Genomic DNA, 24,449 nt, shown 5'->3' on the forward strand with positions numbered 1-24,449 from the left:
CAAATATTTTCTTCCATTCTGTAGGTTGTCTGTTCACTCTGTTGATTGTTTCTTTAGCTATGTGGAAATATTTTAGTTTCATATACTCCCATTTGTTTATTGTTGCTTTTGTTGTTAGTGCCTTTGAGGTCTTATTCATAAAATCCTTTCCCAGACCAATGTTCTGAAGCATTTCCCTTATGTTTTCTTTTAGTAGTTTTATAGTCTTCGGTCTTATAGTTAGGTTTAGAATCATTTTGAGTTAATTTTTGTACAGGGCAAAAGTGGGGGTCTAATTTTATTCTTCTGAATATGAATATCCAGTTTTCCAAGCATCATTTACTGAAGAGGGTGTCCTTTCCCCAATGATTGTTCTTGGCACCTTTGTCAAAAATCAGTTGGCTGCAGATATGTAGGTTAATTTCTGGGTTCTCTATTCTGTTCCACTGGTCTATGTGTTTGTATTTATTCCAGTAACATGCTGTTTTGGTTACTGCAGTTTTATGGTATATTTTAAGGTGTGCTAATGTGATACCTCCAACTTTGTTCTTTTCCCTCAGGATTTCTTGGCTATTCTGGATCTTTTGCAATTCCATAGAGATTTTAGGATTGTTTTTCCTATTTCTGTAAAGAATGTCATTGGTATTTTGATAGGCATTGTGATTGTTTTGAAAAATACATTATAGAAGATATGATGCTATGTGACTTCCCAGGCTAGGTCACTTGCTCTCAGAGCTCTGAGTCACCACATACAAGGTCCAGCTTCTCCCTAGTTTTGCACAGAGACAATAAGGAGAAGGTCTATGATTACAGATAGAAAGAAATGTTCAGTGAGTTTCTAGTTGTTTGAGTCATCCCAGCGCAGCCCCAGACATATGAAGTCTCCAGATGACTCTAATCCCCAGACATTGGAGTCACCTCTAGACATTTTAGAGTTTCATCCAAGAGGCCAGCTATCATGAAACAACAAGTCATCCTTATTGTGTTTTGTCCAAATTCCTGTCCCACAGAATCTGTGAGTATAAGGAAGGTTTGTTGTTCAGCAATAGATAACCAGAACAACACACAGCCTAAGTGGCTGCATATACACCCAGCAACTTGTACCGCCATCATCACATATGCCAGCATGGATGGCAGATTCTCTGTCAATGCTGGTCCTGGAGCAGTGGAGTGCTACCACTGATCCCCCTCAAAAGGATGGATGCTGTGTGGCCCCTGCTCTCCTATTCAACCTCTAAGGAGGTTATCATCTTATTTGTGGAGCCACGTCTCAGTTGCAAGGGAAGCTGGTAGAGTATTAAGCTTTTTCAGCTTCTAGAGTGAGAGGCAGACTCTGTCTCATGGGGTGGGAGATTCCTCAAAGACAGGAGAGGAGTTTAGATCCTGAGCTGCCAAAAGAATATCCACCCCAGGGTGCATTGCCAAAGTGTGGAAATGAGTGGAGTAAACTACTCCTGGTCAGACTCTGCAGAGAACACAGGCTGAAGATGCTGTGGTACAAAGCAACTGGGCTCCAAGAAGGAGGTGCTATCCCCTACTGGGGCCAGTCGAATGAAGGCAAGTCTTTAGGGTTGTTACCCCGTGCAATTTCATTTTAATCCTTGGACTTTAAGGTAGTACTTAAGTTTCCCATCTCGCAGATTTCCTAGATCATGTATTCACATGCTCAAAAGCCTCCAGAGGCTTCCCATCTCAAATTACAGCCACAATTCTTAATATTGCTGATGAGATCCTGCAAGCGCTGCCTCGACTCCCCTGCCTTTGCTCCTTTGGCTCCCTGCTCACTAACTATACTGGATCCTTGCTGTTCCTAGAGAAACCCAAGCACTGTCCCTCTAGGGATTTTACACCTGTTCTTATTGAGGCCTTCATACAAAGACCCCTACATGAAACACAGACTTGGCCCCACCTGCCATACTTCCTTTTCTCTTTACCCTGCACTATTTTTCACCTTAGCACTTACTACCATCCAATATACTACAGATTTGCATATTTCCTTATTGCCTGTTTTCTCCCCCCAGAATTTTAGCTACATGGGGAAGGAACTTTCTTTTGTTAGAGGCCATATCTCCAGTGCCCAGAACAGAGTCTGCCTGGTATGTTGCATAGCATAGTCAATATTTGTTGAATGAATTAAAGAATTGTTAGATTTGATGCCCTTGTTCTGATGCAACTTGTTATTGTTGTAAAATAATCTTGAATTGCGGCCAACGCAGAGGAGGTTTCTGAATGGATGCAAGTGTATCTGTAATAAAAATTTTAGTAATAATTTCTATACAAGTTTATGTGTGTTGTGTGTGTATGTATGGAGGGGGAAGAGACACACACACAACATATGTATATAATAACTTTATACACCACTGTACTGATTTATTTTGTTACATTACTTATTTCTTTCTAGAGTTATCTTTCTCAATTAGTTATGTGTTTACTGGCAGTGCTGACTGGATCATAAGCTCCATAAGGGTAGGGACTTTGCCTTGTTCATTCCTGCATCTCCAGAAACCGGAATAGTACCTCACATATACATTAGAAGGTGATCAATAACATTTGTTGAATGAATGATCACTTTACTCATCCTCATCATCACCACCATTATTATTTGCCATAGTAGGATATTTGGATTTTGGTATACCAATAAATAATTCCTACTGATTTGCAAGAACATGAATAGAGGAGAATGGAGAATGGTACAGCCAACGAATAGACCGAGGTGTCCTTGACTACCTGGCTGCGGTAGTGCTCATATACGGCCTAGTGAGTTGGGAATCCAGGAAAGGGTGGTCTATTAACTTGCTGGTCAAGGACAGGTGGTGATTCAGTTGGATTTGGATACTTTAGCATGAGTTTTTCAAAGCTTTCATATTACTTAGTGACAGCAAATGCATGAATCAATCAAACAGGCATGCCAAAAATCCTGGGTGCTTTGACATGAAGATACCAACAGCTCAGCTGCATACATAGTATTTATCTTACCCAAACCTTATACATGTATCAGCCATCCTTAATTGAGTAAAAAAAGTCTTAGAGGCATGGCAAATGAAAATGATAATTGGATTCATGGGTAAATACTTCATGAATCAGAAATGTACAAGTTTAAACAAACGTGAGATGGTCTAATTTATTGGGATGCTTTTATTAAGCAAGTAGAAATGGAACATTACAGGAGACAAGGCCGGTAGTTCTTCAGGCTGTAGAAGCTGCACTTCTGTTCTAAACCACACCATCACGATCATTAGTCATTCATGATAGAAATCAATGACTCCACTTTCTGACGGCATTAGTTCACAGTTCCCAGGAACTGCCTTCTCTCTTCCCTCAAGAGGGCTTTTAGAACTTTAAGCTTTCTCCCTCGGCCTGTTTTTTGTGCACCGTTCATTTGCAGAGTGGCTGCACTATCCTGTGCCAGTTTGGCAGTGTAAGGAGGGTTTGCTCTCACATTCTCCCAAGAATAAGTGTTAGCTCTCTGGTGACTTAGAATTCCCTTCCAAATGACGACTGTGGCTGGAGAGCCCAGGAACTTTGTGCCAATCAGTCCTTGTTTCTATGGCTACGAAAATCCCTTGAAACAGTGACAAAAAATAAGAGCAGATTGTTCTCAATTTCTGAATTCATTGATATGAAATGTTAAAAAAAATCCACCCCTAAATTCACTCTCAAGGTGATTATTTTCTCTTTTGGGGTACTCCTGTGGTCACACGCTTTTTCTCTCTCTCGCCTACTGTTGGGATTGTAGAAATATCACTTGTTGCTCCCCAAATGCATTCATCCCTCCTGTACCCCTTCGTCGTGTAAGCCCTCATATAACCTCTTTTTTTTTTTTTTTTAAACAGGGTCTTGCTCTGTCTCTTGGCTCCCTGCAGCCTCGACCTCCCAGGCTCAAGCAATCCTCCCATCTCAGCTGCCAAGTAGCTGGGACTACAGGCACATGCCACCATGCCCAGCTAAGTTTTGTGTTTTCTGTAGAGATGGGGTTCTTGCTATGTTGCCCCAGCTGGTCTCAAACTCCCGGCCTCAAGAGATCTACCTGCCTCCCAAAGTGCTGGGATTACAGGAGTGAGCCAGAGCACTCAGCCTGCCCCTTTTAGTAGCTATTGATTTCAGGGAAGACTGGCCCTAACCACAGGGTGTTTACTATGGTTGGTGTAAGCCAGTGACCAATTTAGGGAAGAGCATTTCACTCAGTGCTCATCAATGAGATGGGAGGGGAAGTCTGCCTGGCACACTTAAGAGAAAAATTTTCTTTCCTTAAAACAAAATGAGACAAACAAACAAACAAGAAGAAGCAAAAATAGTCCTTTTGTGTTTTCATTTCTAAGTGGCAGGTGTGATCAGACAACACCTGTAGGTGCTTTGGCCATCTGGACACCATAAGGGAACCTAGTTGAAAGACTAAGGAGAAAATGAGACTGTGAAGGCTGGAGGAAAACCTTGGTACTTAATTGTGCTGATGAGTTTGCCAATCGGGAAAACTCTTTACTTTCAGAGTTCTTGTTATGTGAGATTAAAAAAAAAAATTCTAATATCGTTTAAGTCATTTGAGTTGGGTTTTCTCCTACTGACTACCAAGCTCAAAGCATCCTAAACTATTTCATTTCTCCTTGTTTGCTCAACCTGTATTTCCAATTCCCCTCTCTTCACTGGTTTGGGGACTTCTGAACAACAATGAGACTTTCTAGTAATTATCATGTCAAGTTATCAAGATGTTAAGCCTCCATTTCCAACAGAAGTCCATTTTTAAGTGCTAGAAAACTCAGTGTTTTTGTATTGTATTTTCACTATACAAAATGCCATTGCATATTTTTCTATTTCAGCAGGCCTTGAAAGTCCTGCCATGTGAAGAAATCCAAGGACAAGAAGATATTTAATAATCCCAAATGTACTGGGAGAAAGAAAACATTTGTGTCAAATCCCATGTTTATAAATATATCTATGTCACTCTTAAGTAGCTAAAATGGATTTTTAAAAATCACAATAATAACTTATAATTGTTCCAAACATTCTCTTTCCTTTATGTTCTCCTCCCTATTTCTGCTAATGGTGCTATCATTCTCTTAGTCATCCACACTTAAAAACTCTGATAAATTTTTGGCTCTTCCCTCTCTCTCTTTTTTTTTTTGAGATGGAGTCTCACTCTGTTGCCCAGGCTGGGGTGCAATGGAGTGATCTTGGCTCACTGCAACCTCCACCTCCCAGGTTCAAGTGATTCTCCTGTCTCAGCCTCCTGAGTAGCTGGGATTACAGATGCATGCCACCATGCCCAGGTAATTTTTGTATTTTTAGTAGAAACGGGGTTTCACCATGTTGATCAGGCTAGTCTCGAACTCCTGACCTTGCGATCCACCCAACTTGTCCTCCCAAAGTGCTGGGATTACAGGCGTGAGCCACTGCACCCGGCCGGCTCCTCCTTCTCTGTTGCGCCGGAAACCATCTGTTGTGGGGTCCCTGATGATGCCATCTTAGAAATCTCTCTTACAACCCTTCCTGGTGAACCACCCTTGCTGCCACTAACCTAGGTCAGACCTCATCAGCAGCCTCCTGAACTGCCCTCTTGCCTCCACTTTTTCTCCATTCATCATTCTAAAGCTGGGGTCTGTCAGTTCCACTCACTTCTTAGTGAGTCCACACTGTCCAAGTGGTAGGGCCGGAGCTTGCACACACGCATTCAAGGTCTCTGAGCTAGCTCCAGGTGATGATGCCCAGAGTTCTTCCTCATGCGCCTGCATCACATTCCAGAGTCCGGTCAAGTGCAGCCTTGCCCTTATGACCATGCCCTCTTAGTTGACATTGAGTCTCTTTCTGGGAAAGTCTTTCTTCCTTACATTTATCTGTTCAAATCTTATCTACCATTCACAGACTATCTGAAATTATCTTTTTCTTCACAAGGTTCTCCTGATTCCTCCCAGTCAGAAGTATGTTATGCTTTCCCTTGAATTTCACTAAGATTTTATCTCTTTATTAATGAAGGCATTTATTACTGGTAGTTACTACTTTCTGTTTATATTAGTTATTCGCTGCATATCTGATGCAGTCTTCAAAAAGGTGAAGTCCTTCAGGACAGGAACTATTTTTGTTCACTTTTGTGTTCTCTTTGGAGCATGGTATTTCCTTGACTATTGCAACCCCAATAAAGAAAGTTGAATCACTGCAAAGTGACTGGCTTTCTGCTTCTTCTGTGTGTCCAAACCTTATCATCTGATTAATTAAAATGTAATAAAGAAAAAAAGGAAAATTATTTTGTTCAGCTGATCAGTCATGAGGGAGATTTCTTTAAGGAGTGATGAATTGAGAGTTACGCCAGCTACAAAATAGGATACCTTAGCTCTCTGTTTCAGAGATAGTCTTAATCGGAAAGACACTTTTAATAACATAAGTGCTTCAGGATTATTCACCAAATTTTTAAGTACTTTTTTGGCTTTCATCTGAAGATTATTACTTGAACTTTACAAAAGGATGATTGCTTTGCTTCACTGAGAAACATTACTTTCTGGCGAGTCAAGATGTACCAATATCAAGATGAGGGATATTTTTATAAAAACAAATGTCTATTTTTTTCCTGGCCAACTTTTCTACTCATCAGAATTAGTGCACTACTGTTCACTTGTAGGAATCCTGATGAGACACGCAATTACCTAGTTACCAATTAACATAAAGAACATCCTGTGGAACTTCGGGAAGCCCTAATCAGCTGGTCTGCAGAAAAACAATGCAACACACAGGCGGGCATGGGGGAATTATGAGAAATACCTGGAATCACTGTCCATATTTTCTTATCCTTACACATTTTTCTAGCTATTTATCTTAAATTTAATACACAGTAGAGTATGAAGTAGAAATAGACCCAGGGTTATTAGATCAGAGAAACTGATCAGGATAAATACGCCCTATTCATTTCTATGAACTGATTGCTTACTGGGTAAGAAGAGAATGTAACTCCATACCACAATAGGATTTGTTCCCACTCAGTTTAAGAACAGATTACAAAGTAAGCCCTTTTATAATTGGTGAAATTAAATTCCTGAGTAGTAAGAACAAGGAAGATTTTATTTGCACAATATTCTCATAAAAGTAAAAACCAATTGAGTCCACCTTCCATCCATATCTGGATCTAACATTTCCTTCAACAGGTGGTGATAAAGAGGTCACGAGGCACTCAGAGAAGCACAGCAAATAAGTAGAAAGAAGTGATTTACACGGAGAGTTCAAAAGGATTTCTACCATTTAGTTAAATAATACCTAGAGTCCAGACTCTTGTGACCCTGCAAATGCTGGGAAAGAGGATTTACAGCGAGGTGGGCCGGGGCTGATGTTACATAAGAAAGCAGCCACTGAGCCACGCACACTGCCAGATGCCAGGTCAGCCAGGAGCTCAGAGATCCAAGGCCCTTCTCAGACTCCTGGAGCAGCGATTATAGAGTTCAGCCATTTAGGAGAGTGTGACAGAGTGGCGGCAGATGGCCTCTAGCAGAAATAAGTTTTGAATCTGGCTCTGAATCCCACCCTCACTACTGCCTCTAGAATGTCATTAAACTTGAGGAGAGGAGTGTCAGAACCAAGACAAAGAACTGTCTTTGGATGAGAGGACGTTTCTGTCCACATGCTGTGCCATGCGGGACGTGAGAGGGGATAGGGAGATTTCATGTGTGTTGTAGGATGATGGGTTCTACCGTTATAAGATCAGTTCTCTTGATATAGTGACTGTTTCTGAGAACAATCAGAATGAATCACCAACCTGTCAGCACTTCTTTCTCCTTCTTACCTGCCTCTGGCTGCAGTGAAGTGCTGGGTTGAAAATGTGTGAAGTGTGTGCACGTGCACACATGAACACGTGCAGCTATGACGGGAAGGGGCACGCGGGTGTGTACGCAGTCTGTCACATAGGGAAGCAGTTCAGGGCCCAATAGCTTGAGGCCTCTGAGATGAGTTTACTTGTCCTGAAGAACAAAGGTGAACAAAGGCAGGGTTCTCATGGTGGTGACAGCAGCGGGGTGCATGTCAGTGGAGGCTCAGAGAGGCAAAAGTTAAAATGAGCTATGAGGTCCAGGGATCAGGACAATAAGAAGGAGTCAGGTGAGTGGAGATAAATTAGGCCTGATCACCTTGAAGTTTGGGAAGAGAGGTGGAATTAAGGAGATACACAGGCTTATCCTTCAAAGCCCCCTAGAAAACGTGTGGAAAAATTAACTCAGCTTTGAAAACGGATGTTTGGACATTTTATGTGTGTTAGGGCGTGCATATGGTGACCAAGAATGTCTGGAGGTGACCAGAGATAACTGTGGCAGAAATATGAGAACCAGTAAAAGCCAATATTTCCTGGAGGATATCAGCAATTGCCCTGTGTAAATTTAAGCACTGGCCTATCTGTGAACATCTGGCTAACTTTAAGACATAAGGAAAACAAAGGAATTCATTACTCCCTGGGGGCTGAGGACAAAGCCAGGGATCTGGTCCAGCCTTCCCCATAACAAGACCAAGACAGAGAGGCATCCGAAGACCAGGAACATAGTTCTCCAGTTCCATCCATGTTCTGTTAAGAGAAATAAGCCAGGAAGAGTATGGTAAACAGGCATGTTTTCACTCATATGTGGAAGCTAAAAGAGCTGACTTCATAGAAGTAAAAAGTACTACAGAGGAGACTAGAGGCTAGGAAGACGAAGGGTAAGGGAGAGATAGGAAGATATTTGATACAAGGATACTAAATTACAGTTAAATAGGAGGAATAAGTTCCAGTGTTCTACACCACTGTAGGATGACTAAAGTTAGCAATTATATATTACATATTTTCAAACAGCTGGAAGGAGGATATTGAATGTTCCCAACACAAAGAAATGATAAATGGCCAGGTGCAGTGGTTCACGCCTGTAATCCCAGTACTTTGGGAAGCTGAGGTGGGTGGATCAACTGAGGTCAGGAATTTGAGATCAGCCTGGTCAACATGACGAAACCCTGTCTCTACTAAAAATACAAAAATTAGTGGGACGTGGTGGTGGGTGCCTGTAATCTCAGCTACTCGGAAGGCTGAGACAGGAGAATTGCTTGAACCCGTAGGGTGGAGGTTGCAGTGAGCCGAGATCACACCCCTGCACTCCAGCCTGGGCAACAGAGTGAGACAACGTCTCAAAAAAAAAAAAAAAAAAAAGAAAAAGAAAAAGAAAAAAAGAAATGATACATGTTTGAGACAATGGATATGCTAGTTATCTTGATCTGATCACTGTACATTTTATGTACTAAAACATCACTATGGTGCCCCATGAATATGTGTTAATTATTATCTGTCAATAAAAGAAGACAAGGAGAAACTGGACTTCTCTGAGGAAGTAAGAGGTAATGGTAATTTCTTGGATAAATGAAGTGGCAGCAAGCTGCAGAAGTCCTTCTTTCCATGAGCGGTGTGAACCGTGCTCATGAACACCCACAGGCACTGGCTGGGTAAAACAAAATGTGATCAATATCAAAATGCACAGGCTCGAGATTTTGGAGTCAATATGTGTTTAAATTGGCATATCATGCTAGTTATGTCTATATCTGCTCCCGTCTCAATCTTGAAATAATTCCCTCACTTAATGAGTTGTATTTTCCTTTTCTTGCAGCAATGAGATTCATGTCCAACGCTGCCCTGTTTGCGGCCTGAAAGCACATCATGGAAGATATACACCTTCTCATTTAGGAAAGGAAAACTCAAACTCATCAGCTGCTTGTGGGCTTTCTTTCTTTCCTTCCTCTCTCTCTCTCTCTCTCTCTCTCTCTCTCTTTTTCTTTCTTTCTTCAGAAAAGTCTCGCTCTGTTGTCCAGGCTGCAGTGCGATGGCATGATCTCGGCTCACTGCAACAACCTCCGCCTCATGGGTTCAAGCGATTCTCCCGCCTCAGCCTCTTGAGTAGCTGGAATTAGAGGCACCCACCAACACGCCTGACTAATTTTTGTCTTTTTAGTAGAAGCGGGGTTTCACCATGTTGAGCAGGCTGGTCTCACGCTCCTGACCTCAAGTGGTCTGCCCGTCTCCGTTTCCCAAAGTGTTGGGATTACAGGTGTGAGCCATCGCACCTGGCCGGTTACTTTTCTACTGAAGGCAGTCTAGCTTGATGAGGATTGCAGAAAAGGCAGAACAGGGTCTGGAAACTGGATTCTGCAATTCTGTTTTCCACTAGAATTTTGCTTTGTTTCTTTTGAGAGAAAAGAAACCTAGAACACAGGAGGGCACCACGGACAGTGAATGTGTTAACCTAGAGTCGCGGTGCATTTACTGTCCCTGACAATATCTGCACTGCAGATGGTTTTATTCTGCTCGACCCTCCAGTGACTATCAAGTGCTTGGAGAGACTATGACATGTAATGACATGAAGGCAATTTCAGTGTCACAATTTATTTCTCTTGAATTCACTGCAGATTTCTAATTGTAGAAAATAATCTCGCCATGACAAAACTAGAGTGGACAAAAGTCTTTTAAACATCCCTTTCAAATATTAGGTCCAAGTAACAAAGACAAGAAAATGGCATGGCGGGGCGGGGGCGGGGGTGGGGGAGCGGAGGGAAGTTACATTCTATTCTCGAAAAAGGAAATCTACCCAGAGAAACCATTGTCTTAGTCTCTCTGGGCTGCTGTAATAGCATAGCCCGAGTGGATTATAAATAACAGAAATTTATTGCTCACAGTTCCAAGGCTTGGACTGGAATGCTGGACTTGGACTGCCCAGCCCAAGGCATGCCAGTAATGTCTATATCTGTTCCCTTCTCAAGAAGTAATGTCTATATCTACTCCCTTCTCAATCTCCCTTGAGATGAAGGTGAGCAGTAAGTTGCTTGGAACTGTGAGCAGTACATTTCTGATCAAGGTGCTGGCTGACATAGTGAGGTCCGGTTTTGTCATAGATGATGACTTCTTGTTTTGTTCTCACATGATAGAAGGGGCAAAGGAAAGGGGTCTCTTTCATAAAGGAATTAATCCTATTCATGAGGGCTTCACCTCCATGCCCTAATCTGCTCCTAAAGGCCCCACCTTTTTATTGCACTGGGGGGACACAGACATCCAGACCAGAGCAACCATCCCAGGAAAAGGGGTCTGGACAAGCATGGTTTTAGGTCCAAAGAGTTTCTTCAAAACGTACTTTTAACCTTTCACTGGGCCTTATGAATAAACACATTAAATCCAGTCCCCCCAAATCCTAATTAGCTGGAGGACATATTGTTTTCATTTTATTAAATGTACTAAAGCGAGCAATCCTTTAAATTCCCTGGGAAGCATTGTGGAGATAGGGGTTTGATCTCCGCTTGTACAGAGCTCATAGCCAGTAGCTGCAGAATCTATTACGGACTTGGGAAAATTACTTCACCTTTTCATTCTTTAGAATATGGAACTATCTGTTACTTAAGCTGAACTACCTGTAAGACAAGGAGGAAGGAGAGTGAATATTGTTATAGAGGGTAAAGCAAAGACTTAAGGGTTTACCTGGCTTTATCTAAATACTCTTTGATACCAAAAAAATGATGGGAAATGTTACATCCTGCTGTTGATAAATGAGTATAAACACTTTTGCAAAACTGAAATACATCATGTGCAGAGAAAATAGAACAAAAGTTAGGTATTACTGAATAAAATTAAACATCATAGTTGGAGTGTGGACTCTAGATTTTTGTGCTGAATCCTGAGTTTTGAGTGGAAAATACAGTATAGCAATGTTATTGAGGCTACAAGTATAAATAACATTTTTGAGCTTAATGGAAATAAAATATCTTAGTTTATCACTCTCAAAATAAATGAGCATTTGAAGAATGCTTTAATGTTGCTACTTAACTGACAAGCAGCCCTCCACTATCCCAGGGAATAATTTCTTGGAAATGATTTGCCAAGTTAACTTTTTTTTTTTGAGACAGAATGTTGCTCTGTCACCCAGGCTGGAGTACAGTGGCATGATCTTGGCTCTCAGCTCACTGCAACCTCCACCTCCTGGGTTCAAGCGATTCTCCTGCCTCAGCCTCCCAAGTAGCTGGGATTACAGGCACCTACCACCACGCCAGGCTAATTTTTGTATTTTTATTTTATTTATTTTGAGACGGAGTCTCGCTCCGTTGTCCAGGCTGGAGTGCAGTGGCACCATCTCAGCTCAACTGCAACCTCTGCCTCTTGGGTTCAAGTGATTTCCGGCTAATTTTTATATTTTTAGTAGAGATGGGGTTTTACCATGTTGGCCAGGCTGGTTTTGAACTCCTGTCCTCAAGTAATCTCCTGCCTCCGTCATTCAAAGTGCTGGGATTACAGGCATGAGCCACCGCACCCAGCAACATGTTAATTTTCATAACAGGACACCAGATAGCTTAGACCAAAATGCTTTTAAGAATTGAGGTTTGTATCATTGAGGAGACAACCAAGATTCAGACCGAAGGGATATCTTGACTAGAAATTAGGTTAATGAGTATAACTTTCTGTGATTGTGAGGATTAATTTACATTAAGCAGACAGATTATTTGCTGTATTTTAAAAATTCTTTGCTATCCGGGCATGGCTGATCCTGGGGAGCAGGAGGAAGCAGGAGTTATTTTTCAGTTTTCTCATGCTTCTCTTAGGCAACTCGTGTCCTGTGCTTCCAAGAGATCCCCGTTTCTGATGCTTTCTGTCTGTTCAGATCCTCCAGCCAGGCCAGCCCTCCCAGAAGTCCTGCAGCAGTGAGCATCCCTCTTCTTCTCTACCCTCTCCAACATCCCGGTCCCCCTAGGCGCTCTGATTTCAGTGGGTTGTTAGGTAGAGTCATAGGATTAAATCAGCTCATACTACAAATTAATAATTCCTGACATGGGCTAATGGTGATTACAAGTTTAGGGCGTTTGCATAAAAGGAACAATGTTCTACTGAAGAAATAAACCTTTCATGGTGACATTTCAGTGGCTTTGAATGAGAACCCTTCCAGTGTCATTGTGACCCTGTTCCAGCGATCTATCTCCTAAAGAAACATTTATAAATCACCCACCTGCTCTGCTTTTATAATCATACTGTAAATCTCTCATTGATTCAAAATGATGGGGAGTCAAATGTTTGACTAATAAGTTACTGAGAGTTTGTGAGCTTGTATGAAACACAGCAATTACCAATTTCAAAGGATTCAAAGGGAGTCGAATATATTTTAATCCAATCACCTCAAATTCATTATGGAACGAGATAAGGTAACAAAATAGTCAACATGATACTAAAATAGTTATTTTTAAATTTGGATTTTTTTTTTCAGGATCTGACAGGGTTCAGAAATATCATTAGTGCATCTCAACTATTATTGTGAAAACAAATAATTTAGGCTGAACTGATACAGAAAGTTATTCTGCACATTAAACAATCTAACAATCACAGATTCCTCTTATTGACTGCCATTTTTTCCCTACAAATAGAATGTAGACTATGCAATTAAATTTTCTGAGGTCTTACCACTTTCAGATTATTTAAAACATTTTCTTTTTTCTTTTCTCAACAATCATCACAGATCAAATTTCTTATTAGATGAAAACACTTCCATAAATTTGATGCCAGGTCCTAGTTTTTGTAAGGTTTTAAATAATTTCAGACACACACAGCGTTAAACTGATAAAAGGCCTGCTACACAGTAGATGAATTTTCTCTTGGAATCTATTCTATAACCAAGTATTTTACATTACGCATAAGAAGTTGGTCTGCTGGTCAGACAGCTGAGGTAATGCTAGCAGGAAAGAGAATAGAAAATACCAGCTAACTATGAGGGAATCTATGCAGCTGTTGCAGGATTACTTTTACCTTCTTCAGACGCACGTTTTTCTTTCCATTTTGTGTAAAAACTTTGGTGGTTTGTAGAATTATGACTCCTTGTAAAGCTTTGGGACTTTGTTCATCCATCTCACCAAGTGTCTAAACAGAAGTCTACAGCACCAGCAGACACAGTAGTAAATCTGACTTAAATCAGAGGCACTCATCACTTAAGGGGTCGCCAATGTACATCAGCTTCATATAAATCATGAAAACTTTCGGGAAATAGACGCTGTGCACCATTTATGCTGAACAGCAAAAAGTCCCCATGTTGGATTTCTATGCTCAGGTGATTTTTTGCATGGTTCACTGGGATTTCTATTCCATAATGAACTTTAAAACACAAATCAATTGCAAGAAAATCCACTTTGTTTAGTTAGCTGCAAGGGCTCACCAAAACAATTCACCTCTTTCAATGAACTGGGCCAGAGGTAGAAAATACATCAGTAGCGCGAAATTTGTTTTTGAAAAACTCATATTACTGTATCAACCTTCATTTTTAAAGATTATGTAATATTTGTTACTTCATATTTTAGGAAAATTATTTTCCCCTTGTGTCCTTATTTTATCTAACAGTGTAAATGCAATTGGTGCTGGCTATACTTCAATTGTTATTTTAAAATACGCCAATATGCCACTTCATACACATATTTATCTATAGCTGTATCTATCATCTCTCTATCATCTATCTATCTATCTATCTATCTATCTATCTATCATCTATCTATCTATCTAATTTGTCCTTCTTTCAGGAAGTCAATTCTAATGGTCCTTCAAAAATATACTCATCAACTGAGGCAATTAATCTGCTGGTTCGCTCATTTTCTTCCCTGGTTACTGAACAACTCTTTAAGGAGCTGTAGCTTTACTGCATCTCAAGGGGTGAGGGGTATAACTGATTCTGTCTTTAACATCCCTGTTGGCAGAAACCATTCACTCAAAAGGGTATTTACCACATGGCACATAACTAATGTAGTAGTATCAGGCGCACCCAATCTTTTTTTGTAATCTTTTATATATATTTATAATTTTAGTTTTGTCTTGACAGTAAAGACAATTTTATTGTGGCAGGACTAACTCATGCTTCCAGCTCCAGATGTCTCAACAAGGACTGGTGGGGTACTACTATTAGGATTTTTGACTCAGCACTTAACACCTAACAACAGAACACACATGAGATCATATGCTCCCCCTTTCTCAGAGATTTTCAGACAGAGCTGAACTACTACTTGCCAGGGATATTGTAGAATAAATTTGTATAATACAAATCTTGAAATAAATCAGATACCCTCACATGTATTTTCCAACTCTGTGACTACACGCTTCTTTGAAAATCATTTGTTAATGTTAAGCCTGGCTGATACATCCCTTTTAGACCCACGCAGAACGCGGCATTCCAAAACCTGAAAAAAAAAAATTAGCAGTTTGTTCTGGTCTTGAAAATAGGGAGCAGCAAGAATTTCCTGTTAGGACAAAAGTTTCCTGTTTCCTCGTTTGTGATGACACGCTGTTAATTTTTCCATTTATGCCAGTGAAATCTGTTTAAATCCTTTTTTACCTGAGCAAACCTGTGGATGGCTACCAGCACTGTTTATTGGATAACTCACTCAGCTATTTGGTTTGCCTGTTTGGTCTGCCCTGCACAATACTGATTTGCCACCCATTTCTTTTGTTGCACTCTCCATTTGGTAGTCTCCTTTCTTGGTTCACTTATATACACTCCACAAAATCATCTCATCCAAGAGGAATTTCATTTTTGCTGTTTACTGATTGTCAAATGAACCTACTTAGCATGTTCTTGGATTTGGTGTTGTTTAGGGGCTTTGTGGCATTTCTGCTACTGATGCCTTCTCCCTGTGGAATGTTTCAGGGATGTGAGTTTCTTTCTTGGATTCTCTAAACATAGCTCGATGTGATGTGCTAAAAATTATTTCTTGATATAGATTAAAATCGATTGCTATAAGATTTGTCAGTACAGAGTTAGGCTTCTGTAGTGGGACAAAATTATGCAGGTTTTAAATACAAATTAGTTCATTTTTCTCTTTTCCCAAGAAATGCTGCAGATGCACAGGGTAGGGGTAAGAACAGACTGCAGGTTTTATACCACTGGAAAAAATGAGTCAAGCCACAGTTACACACCTTTCAGGTGGGATACAACACACATTCCACACACCTGTGCAAACCCTTTATTAAAGCATCAATCAAAATACAGGATGGATCACATGGTTTTCTGTTTTTGCTACTGTAATACCAACTTATGTATGAGTCATTTGTTTACATCTTTATTTTTAAAAGTGAACATTTTACAGTTCACAAAATCACCAGATTGACATTTCTGTCTAGAGGCATTTTTCCATTTTCCAATTTTAACAAAGGACATCCAGAACTACTGAAATACAACAAACGAAATCTAAGTACAAGCATCTTCCTTGACTCTCACTGTTAGCAGCTCTATGGTGTCTGAGATACACATTTGGAGGCTATTTTATTGGCTAAATAAAAATAATTTATGCCAGAATATTCTCAGAACTATTTACTTTCTATTTTTACACTCTCTAGCTTCAATTTTGATTGTAGTATTCTTAGTATTAGCCTCTTTATAAATTCCATCTCCAAAAAATCTGTTAAAGATCATTCTCATTCTCATATGATATCTTCTTGAATAAAAGATAAATGCTCAGTCCTTTAGAAAATACAATAAGCAATTGTTTTATCTGATTTTTCCCCCACAATTGATTTGTTTAACCCAAACCTGGTTGATCAATGAAGAAACCCCAAAAATGTCATTAGGAAAATAAACTGTGTTATCTACTAAAGGATTTTTTTAAATGACCAGTATCTTGATGCCCAAGATATGGGTGTGAAAATATGATGAGATTTGGTAGGTATTTAAAGACTACGAATAACTTGGTTTAAAAACCAAGAATAGAAACATTTATAGAATTACTCAAGTGACTGCCAAAAGGATATGTGAAGAGCAATAAAGGAAAGTATCTGAACAATGCTAAGAAAACAGGGTATCTGAAATATAAAGTAAATGCTCCATTTTGGTACCAAATGAAACACTGAAAGGAAAAGAACCACAGTGACTACTACTGAAGAGTTTTAGCACTGATCAACACTGTATTTCCTAGGGCAGAATAAAAGGTATCTGGTTTGCCTTTCTAAACCATTTCTTCCAGCAGCTGGAATTGGTGTTTCTACAGTCAAGTCAATCTGTGTTGGCTGCACTGGGCTTAGAGCGTGCTGTTCAAAACATGCAAATGTCCTTTGTACCTGACATTTTCTTCATGTGCTAAAGAGCTGAGCAGATCCTAGATCACCAGTAAATAAAGATCCAAGCATTAGACTTGAAACATCTTACCAGTCCATTAAAATAATTTACATAGCCATGGTTAAATTCATTCAGTCTTTCTATCACATTGCTTTCTTGTTATCTCACACTTGCCCTTCAAAACAAAGTTTAGACAACATAGACTTGTGCAATTAAAAATGAAACAAACAATAAAAACAGATAAATGAGGAAAGGGGAATTCCAGAACCCCATTGTGTGAGATGTCAGGTCTTTCAGCCTTAGTTGTGAAAAAGGAATGCTCATAAGTGTCCAAGACAAATCATTCTGGACATAACGACACAGCACAGTAATGCTTGGGATGGATGAGACATTCAGAGATTTTTAGAGCAATTTCTGTAAGTTATATATCACATGTATCCCATTTGGTTCCTAGAGATTTTAGTCAAGTATTAGTATTTCTTTTTGCTAAGTATGGTATACAAAAAGATGAGGATAGTAGATGTGCCCTAAAGATATGAAAATATAATATATAAAACAAAACCATTATAAATTACATAGATTTTCCATATAAAATTGTTTTCCCCATTTAGAATAAATACCATCCAAGTTTACAGATCATCTAAGTGAATTAAATATACACACATATTTGAATCATTTTCAGAATTTCAAGAAAAACATTGCTAGAGATAGGACCAGGATGACTCAGAAGCCAGAAGTTGATTTTACGAATGACTACATACGACCCAAAGGACGAGGCTTTGGATTTAGTGTCAAGCTTTTAAAACTGCCCAGATGAGTCCAATGTGCATGAGTGTGTATGCACACACGTTCAGTCACGCTCACATGAATTACTATGAAGCTGAACAGTTCACTCTGTATTTGAAAAATCAGCTGAAAGTCGTGAGGTCTTCTGCATTTCATATTCTAGCAGGAGAGCCTCTCTTATTTCATAAAGAAGCTGTAGGATGGATAGGAAGAGTGTAGCATTTTTGGAAGGAGAAATTCCCATTTTAAGTCAACCTCCCTTTATGTCAGCTATTATCAAAACTGAGAGCATTACGATGCCTTCAAGAGGGAGAAAGCTTTGAAAATCTACATAAGCTCTTCCCACTGCAGTCTAAAGCAGCAAAACCAATCGGGAAACATTCTTTGGCCACGTATTTCTGCTCTTGCTCCACTGAAAATCTGCCCACTTTTAGCTTATTATCACTATTCAGTGTCTAGGTGGAATGGATGCCTTCTCCTGTTGCTTCCATGTGGAAACCTGCACACGGGTTTGGGTGGAATGACAATGGAATAGAATGGGGTAACATTCATACATTATCACAAAATGAACGTAAGTCCTCTCTTGTTGCTTTGGGCATTTAAACCCATGGTAAATAATTTGTGGACCTCCATGAAAACTGGAAAATTTTTATATCCTAAGAGGTGGCGTTAAAACTTTTCCGCAACCCAAAAACATACGATGCTAGTCCCGAGGGCCTGAACAGGAGTCATAATTTCTCCTGATTTCTCACTGCTCATTTCTTTATGTGACTGCCCAAAGCACTTCTAACCAGAAGTCAACAGTTCAGTACTTTTCAAGAGATGTCTAATCAAACTCCATAACTAGTCCTATCACCTTCTACAAGAGTTATCTATACATAAACAAATCAAGGCTAGGTTTAAAGCCAAGCCCACTGCCCTCAATTACAGAGCCAGATAATGTTTGTTGTAAAGTTTGGATGGCAAAAGCATCCAACTTCATGGACCCATTTTTGCTTGTCTCCTGCAATGGGGGTAGGTTATCCTGGAAGACTGCAAACTTTCCATAAAACTATAAATGTTTCAAATAGAAGGGATCCTGTAGACCCTCGAGTACTACCTGCATATTTTACAGATGAAAATGATTGAACCCCAGAGAGAGGAAGGGAGTTGTCCAAGGTCACTTCCTCAGATGGTGACAGAGTGAGGACTAAACATCTGGGTCTACTCTCATCACCAATGTAGTCCATGCAATCTTGGACATCACAACCCCACTACCTGATGTGGCCAAGGCCCCTATGAGTGTATTAAGGTTACTGTCTCCTTTGCTTATAAGGGAAAATTAAATAACACCACTCATTCTCACCGATACTAAATCTTAATTGCAGATGTGGTCCTAATGGTTTTTTTGGAAGGAGAAGATCCACAATTTGTTTAAAATGCTACAATTTCTCAAAACCAACATATTTAAGTAATGCAGCATGAAAATGTTAGGTGGACCGAGAGATGAATGCAAAAAACTTTAAAGTGATTGTGAAAAGGAGCAAGGATATTAATATTGGTTTGGTTCTGTGAGACAGCGAAACCATTCCAATGGTGCTCAGAGCTCATCTCATCTGCCCCTTCTACGGATAAGGGACCTGAGGCCCAGACTTGTCCAAAGTCAGGCAGCTGGTTATTGGCACAGTGGGTATTAAGCCTTTGGATGACTAATTTTGTCTTCTTTCCATAAGGTCATGCACCTCACATATAACCACTTTCTTGCAGGACTGAATAATTATTCAACAATTTTGGCATAAAATTTGATGGCACAGTTCCCTTTGCTATTACCCTAACCTTTCGCTCTCCCCTTTAAGCACAACCAAGTCAGCTATGCAGTTCACAAAAAGTGGACCTGGTTATATGTCATCCAACAGCATTCGGTCCCTGCAAGCCTGTTTGGAAGCCAACCAATATTCTATAACCTACAGGAATACATTGAATCCTATGTCTTTGGAAGCAATACATTTTCCAGGTAAAGAATCAGTCTTTATTTGGAGGATGATGTAACTTCAACATAAAAAGTGACTTTCGTGGGTGGTGTGGGTATATTTAACCTTTTACAATCTCCCTCTACATCTCAGCTGAACTCACCAAAAGGCTCTCTGAATCAGACAGGTAAACACATTTTTAACTATTAAAGTGCTATTCCGGGGCAAAGTTTTTCTCAGTTTCACAACAGCAGCTTCGTTGGAAACAAAGAAAAAAAAAGCAATCTATGAAAATAGGCCTGGGGAATGAAAAAAAAAAAAAAAAAAAAAAACAAGCCTCATAACTACTTTGGAACATGACAAACGTAATGTGACTTGTAGATATCAGCCCTGGTACTGGTGACCGATACCAAAGTCTCTGAGGTACGTGTTCTAGGGAAAAATGAGGACAAAAATGGCAATGAGGACTAAACCAGAAAGAACAATTAGTATTAATAACAATGACCCCATTATAAAGGAACAGCGAAAGTAATCAAAACTGAGAAGAAAGTGCAAAAAACCCACGTACGTGCATTTGCTATTGTAGCAGACCTACACTTTTTAAAAGGAAAAGCAATTCAGGGTGCGTTGGACAGGGTTCTTGAGCTCAGAATATCTTACAGTGGTGTACTCTTTGCCAAGAAGGCATCACCAATTAAGGTATTTGGCAGAGATCAGCCTCTAAAACTCATTATCACATAGACACCTTCTGTCCGATATCCATTCTGCACCCTGATGTTTCTCGCATCCTTTTCTACTGGGGAAATTCCAGTCCCATTCACTGCAGGCAGGTGTTTCTCCTTTTAAAGTGGCATCACTCCTACCTAAGGGATGAGAGTCTCCTGGTAAGGCTTAGCGGCAAGTGCGTACTACATCTGTATTACAAGGAGCAGCCCCTGATTTTCTTGATATGCATAGCTTTTCGGGGTTGGTATTAGACATGGCTTTCGTAAATAATGCAGGTGTTTTTGTCATGTGTCACTGCTGGCTCTGTGGCCTCCAGGTAAGCTGGCGGCAGTACCTTATCTGGTACCTCAACAGGTGTTGGCTCTTCTGATGTTAGCTCGGTGGATGTGACATCAGTAGAAGGCTCTGCAGTTTCAGGGGAATGTTCAGCCGACGGTTCTGTCTCCTCTACATCTTTGACTTCAAACTGTCCACCCTCTTGGTCATCTGCATGCTCTTTTTTGGACTGTGGGTGAACTGACACCTTGATGGCAATTTGCTGAGGCTGCTCGTGCAGCGATGAGGCGTCCGAGTCAGCGGCGGGGGAGTCGCTTCGCTTCAGAGAGTTGGGGATTGTGTAGACCTCATCCCTGTCTGCAGCCTCCTGGCCCTCTGGAGTATGCCTCACAAAATTCTGCCCCTGCTCCTCCAGCCCAACCACCTCCATAATCTCCTCCATGATAGTCCTGCAGTTCATAATGAGAGGCGGCAGAGGCACGCTCCTGGCGAGCTCTTCGATGTAGCGGGCGAACTCCATGGTTTTGAACTGGGTGACTTTGGCAAGCTCTAGAGTTTTGGCAGAGGTGATGATGGGGATGCGCTTGGCGATCTCGAACGCCTTCTGCAGCTTCTCTGCACCTTCGGTCCTAAAGAACTCATTGATGGCCTTCTCGGTCTTCTTTAGGTGGCTGCTCATCATGCACAGGCGGGTGATATTGAGGACCATGACGATGGTGAAGGCCACCAGGCACACGACCATGTAGTAGACACCCATGTCTCCAGAGGTGAAGATGACGCGCAAGGTCACCGTGTTGTTCACAGTGCCATAGATGTTCGAAGCCACGCACGTGTATTTACCTCGGTCTGAGAAGGATACCTTGGTGATGTTCAGAAGGCCGCTGTCGTGCATTTTCCATTTTCCTGTCGGAAGGGAGAGAAAAAAATTCAACTAAGGACACAGAGCTCCCATGACTACAAACTGATACGTTTCTAAGAATATCTACTACTGTGAACATCTACTTCACGTGCTTACTATGTGGCAGGCGGTGACATGCATCAGCTCATTGAATCCTCACAATAACTCTGCAAGGTGGCCCCTGACACTGCCTTTGTTTTACAGGATGAGGAAACTGAGGCACAGTCAGGTTAGACAACATTCCCAAGGGCACCAGCTTGGAAGCCGTAGAACTGGAAGATGAACTCGAGTTCCAGAGGCTGCACTCTTAACTACCAAACCATATTGTCTAACTCTACATCCTAGTGAAAAATGAGAGAAATAAACAATCTGGAAAATGCTGTGCTCTTATTGAAGAGTTTCTTAACTTTAAAAGCAACTGATTCTCTAACCTGCCAGTAAGCATGCCTCTATTGAATATATGTTCACTGGGGAGGTTAATGCAATTAAATTGTTTACCTGAGTTTCTCTAATTTAAGACTGAAGTAATCCTTGTATGATCTCAGTTAATGAAAACATAATTTGTGTCATTCATTTTGAGACTCCGCAATTATCTATACTATTTAAAGTTACAAGCTAACAATGTGAGTATTCAGAGGCTGGATAGGAATTAATATCAATTTGGTTTAGCCTTGCAAATAAATTACAGATCCATCAAGTTGAAAAGAAGCTTGACTCGAAGGAGGACACATATTGATAATACATGCGAGTTTTCTTATCCCCACTGCCCTCTCTGGAAAGGATCTAGCATCGCCTCTGGAATGGTATTTTGAATCCAGTGAAACACTTTGGTTTAAATTTAGCCTGCCCATCTACCTGCAGGTCAAAGACCCCTGTGAAACATGATACTAGGTGTGGCTTCAGGGTGTTAGGTCTGAGCCCTTCTGAAACCCTGCTACCTCCCTGGACTGTCCCATAGAGCAAATGAAGACCCCAGTTAGGTTTTTGGGGAGTTCTAAGGAACAGGCAGATATTTCTCCATAAAAACATTCTAATTCCTGAAGCCGACTAGAGAAACCTTTCCTGAGAGCTGGGGCAACTGAACACATAGTTTCCTTTTAAGTATCTATTATTGCACTGTATATTATTTGTTTGCTCTCCTTATGGTATTGTTTTAATTCCAATAGAAGGCCTGGTAATTCCCAAACGCATTTTTGTTTTGTTTTGTTAACCCAGTGGACTATGGAATAAGGCAACAGAAGGCCTGTTCTCCCGCAGTGTCCTCTGCTCCAAGGAACTTTCTTAAGGAAGCTGGACGCGCCAATGAGGTACCTCCTGGGGTTCTACAGTTCCTCCTGCCCACTGGCCAGGGCGAATCCGGCGGGAGCCTCTTGGTGGATGTTGTCACATGACTGTGCCTTCTGAAAGAACATCTGTGAAGAGCAGTTTCTGGTGTCCCTGAGTAACCCTCTTCTAACAATTCAGTCAGTGTATTTCCTCCAAGAGTAGAAAACACTGGTTTGGAAAATCGAGTGAATTTTCAGCTTCTTGTGAATGTGTATGAACAAACCAACCTACTCGGTCTGTGAAATTCTCGCTAATTCAGATGGGGCATGGGCAAGGCTTCTACCACTTTCATTCCAGGAACACAGATTTTGATATTTCAGCTGCAGACTTATTCAAATATACAATGACCTGAGGCCAGGAAAGTTACCTTGTCAATTTATTTTCTTATAATTTGCATGTCTCATAAAAGTAGACTGCAGCAGGCATGGACAAAAACAGAACAAAACTCTAACTGATTGAAAGCTTATTCCATACAGAAGACATTGGGTTTTAGAGACTTACAGGCTATGCTTGCAGTTTCTCATATTTACCTTCCTTTTGTTGGAAAATATAGCAGAAAATAGAGTGGAGGAGGGTGAGAAGGTGAGGTTATTTGTGTGAAGAATGGTTAGGATCAGTTTGTTTACCTCCTCCCCATCTGTACCACTTTTTGGAACAATTATCTACAAATATAAGGAAAAAGTAGTCTGAACCTGGATACAGAAGAAGAGAACACTAACAAGACAGGCATCTGATGGTAATATTAACAGCTTTTCCCCCAAACCTAAGTAACAACTTTAGTAATAATTATGTTCTAAGTGTTACAGAAACATAAAATGTGAAAATACTAGTGACAACATCCCAATGCTTTCCTCTATTGAATATTTAAAAATGTTTCTGAACGTGAACTTTTAGTTTTCAGATATGCTTTTAATTGTCTACTGATCTAATCTACAACCAAACAGTTCAATTCAGACAACTCCTTATAGACCCTTCAAACATTTCTTGTGACATTGTTAAAAGGGGCATAGCTTGGAATCTCATGCAGTCCAATTCGGTGACATGTGTAGTTCGTTTTGGAGAAATCTTTGAGATGTCTAACAGATAAATTATTACTTAGGAGTATATTCAGATTCTTAACCCAGCAGTGGGTCCCCAGACTTAATGGTTTTCATATACTTTATCCAACACTTAATTTTATTTATTCTGAAAGTTTAAAGCCCAGCCATGTATCTGTGAACTATATTAACTATAAACCACGACAAATATGAATGCACATATTATAATCCTAAAGCAGTTGGGTTATTACCTATAGCGCTGTACGCTAACAAACTAGCTAAATGAGATCATCACAGCTCTCTCTGCCAGCAATTTCCTGTTTCCAATGGAGGACAAGGATACCAAAATGTCTCTTTCATTTTCAGTCCATTACTAGATTCCTCTTGAAACAATCATTTTTCTTTTATGGGTTAAGGTAATTTTTTTTTTTTTTTT

General features: G+C 40.4%; 1 protein-coding gene across 6 annotated transcripts in view; it reads right to left on the minus strand.

Annotated features, from left to right (window-relative positions):
• Positions 1-15,904: 15,904 nt before the first annotated feature.
• MFAP3L (microfibril associated protein 3 like) overlaps positions 15,905-24,449 on the minus strand; it is a 41,149-nt gene continuing 32,604 nt past the window's right edge. For 5 of the 6 annotated variants that reach the window (XM_025386703.1, XM_025386705.1, XM_025386702.1 and 2 more), the window contains one exon: positions 15,905-21,655. In XM_025386703.1, the coding sequence (XP_025242488.1) occupies positions 20,724-21,655 (932 nt within the window). In that variant the 3' untranslated portion in view covers positions 15,905-20,723. Of the gene's footprint in view, positions 21,656-23,506; positions 23,639-24,449 lie in introns of all 6 variants that reach the window. The other variant, XM_025386707.1, reaches the window with a different exon arrangement.

Source organism: Theropithecus gelada, chromosome 5 (genome assembly GCF_003255815.1).
Source record: "Theropithecus gelada isolate Dixy chromosome 5, Tgel_1.0, whole genome shotgun sequence".
Taxonomy (NCBI): domain Eukaryota; kingdom Metazoa; phylum Chordata; class Mammalia; order Primates; family Cercopithecidae; genus Theropithecus; species Theropithecus gelada.